This window comes from Gavialis gangeticus, unplaced genomic scaffold (genome assembly GCF_001723915.1).
Source record: "Gavialis gangeticus isolate Ggan-Ray unplaced genomic scaffold, GavGan_comp1, whole genome shotgun sequence".
NCBI lineage: Eukaryota > Metazoa > Chordata > Crocodylia > Gavialidae > Gavialis > Gavialis gangeticus.
In genome coordinates, this window is record NW_017729026.1 from 29,243,482 (window position 1) to 29,245,816 (window position 2,335).

Below are 2,335 nucleotides of genomic sequence, written 5' to 3' on the forward strand. Positions count from 1 at the left end.
CTATGCGTTGCCTATGTCTCTTGCAAGTATCTATGCCTAGCACCCACACCTCTCCCTAGCAACAAAACACTGCACACGTTTTCAAAATATAAAAGTAAAAAAAAATAAATAAAAATTGACCAAATATATCTCATAATTTCTTTGTAAATTTCTTTTTTAAAACGATTGTAAGAAGGTTCCAATTAAATGTAATAAAAAGCTAAAGGAGTGAAAATAAATAGGGAAGTTTAAATACAGTAACTGCAACATTATGTGGTAATCAAGTCATACGTAATTCGAAACAAAAGTCTGCTGGTGCTACTGTGCAGTAGTGCCGATTACAGTGCACTAAGTTAGTATTTGTAATCATGGCGCATTAATGCACGTGTAGACATGTCTCCTGAAAGCAGAAGGTGGTACTCAGTAAAACTGTTGCATGTCTGAGCAACATCTGCTGTAAATTCCTATATTTGCGCCGGAGGGGCAGAGGCCGAGTTCCAATGAAAAATGTATAGTACAGCTGGGGCAAACAGAGTGAAACATACTAGCAATGGGGATGGTATCTAGATGGCTGGGGTTGGCCTTCTTTCTAGCAGGGAGCTGGACTAGGTGACCTCCTGAGGTCTCTTCCAATCCCGATTTTCTATGATTCTAAAGAATGACAATTATGCATGCAAGAAGGCATCTTGGCAAGTATGTACTTGTGAAACATACAGGAAAGTCAATTAAACCATGGGGAGAGTAGCAACCATAGAGGATCAGAGGCCACTGTGATGTCAGAAGTGGACTGGCCAAGTTCACCAATGACACTAAACTTTGGGGTAGAGCGTCCACACCTGAGGATAGGCTGACTTGGATAGGCTTAGAAAGTGTGCGGATATAAACTTGATGACGTTCAATACCGAAAAATGCAAGGTACTCCCCCTCCGGGAAAAAATACCCGCATCATGCTTATAGGCTTGCTACACTCGCTAGCACTATGACTGAACAAGACTTGGGGATCATGAATGACCACAAGATGAACATGAGCCACCAGTGTGATATCGCAGCTGGCGAAGCAAACAAAACTCCATAGATGCTTCTCAAGTAAATCTCAGGATGTCATTCTCCTGCTATGCTCGGCCTTGGTGAGGCCACAGCTGGAGTACTGCATCCAATTCTGGGCTCCACAATTCAAGGAGGACGTGGAAGAGCTTCAGAGAGTCTAGAAGAGAGCCATGCACATGATCAGAGGGCAGGAGAACAGGCCTTATGAGGAGAGGCTGAGAGCCATGGGACTCTTCAGCCTGGAAAAGTACAGACTCGGGGGACCTAATGGCTGCCTATAAGTACATAAGGGGTGTACATCGGGATCTGAGGGAACGTCTGTTCACCAGAGTGCCCTGAGGGATAACTAGGACCAATGGTCACGAACTCCTGCAAGACCATTTTAGGCTGGACATAAGGAAAAACTTCTTTACTGTCCAAGCCCCCACGGCCTGGAATAGATTCCCTCCAGAGGTGGGACTCTGGACTCATTCAAGAAACATTTGGATGCTTATCTTGCTGGGATCCTTTGACCCCAGCTGACTTCCTGCCCCTGGGACAGGGGGCTGGACTTGATGATCTTTCAAGGTCCCTTCCAGCCCTGTTGTCTATAAAATCTATGAAATCTATGATGTCACTGGGTAATCCATGGAAGTCTAACTGCTTCATGCACTCACGCATATACAACCATCCTTGGTTTTTCTCCTGCTGTGCTGTGCTTCCTGAGACAGGGTAACAAGCCTGTAAAATCTTACCTAAAAGAGAAGCAAGTAGCATGAGCAGTGTGCTGATATCTTCTTCCCCAAAGCAGGAGGCAGCATTTGTGATATTTTCACTATAGTTCCACAGGGTTTTGCATATCAAGCAAGCCAGCTGCCAGTCTGTAGGCCCAAAGTCTCTTAAGCAATCTATTAATCTGTTAGAAAGCATGACAAAAATAACACTCTTAATTGTGTTTTTCCTGATCTCTGCAAGAATCAAGTCAGCCAAGAACACTGGCTTTCAACATCTGTGGTCCACAGACCCCTGGGTACCCACAGAACACATCTAAGAGGTCCACAAAAGATGACTGCGATCAGTCATAAGTATGTAAATACCCCCACTTACAATTCAAAGGGGTCCACACCTCCATTCAAAATTTCCAAAAGGGGCTGCACTCCATTTGACATTTTTTAGGGGTCCACAAATGAATGCAGATTGAAAATCACTGGCTTAGAATATGCACAGACACCTGTCAAGATGCAGGGAATGAGGGGCATTGGCATAATATAGTAAAATTAAGATTTTACCCTCATCCTCATTCACCTGCCCTTTTTTTTTTTTTTTTTTT

The 2,335-nt window shown here is 43.8% G+C and overlaps 1 protein-coding gene across 3 annotated transcripts in view; it reads right to left on the reverse strand.

Moving 5' to 3' along the window:
* ARMC2 (armadillo repeat containing 2) overlaps positions 1 to 2,335 on the reverse strand; it is a 210,611-nt gene that overhangs the window by 44,894 nt on the left and 163,382 nt on the right. For 2 of the 3 annotated variants that reach the window (XR_002097939.1, XM_019520123.1), the window contains exon 17: positions 1,761 to 1,921. The exons of the other annotated variant lie outside the window; for it this stretch is intronic. Coding sequence is in view for 1 of the 2 variants with exons in the window: in XM_019520123.1 (XP_019375668.1) it covers positions 1,761 to 1,921 (161 nt within the window). In the remaining variant the exon portion in view is untranslated. The remainder of the gene's footprint in view (positions 1 to 1,760; positions 1,922 to 2,335) is intronic. 3 annotated transcript variants of the gene reach the window in all.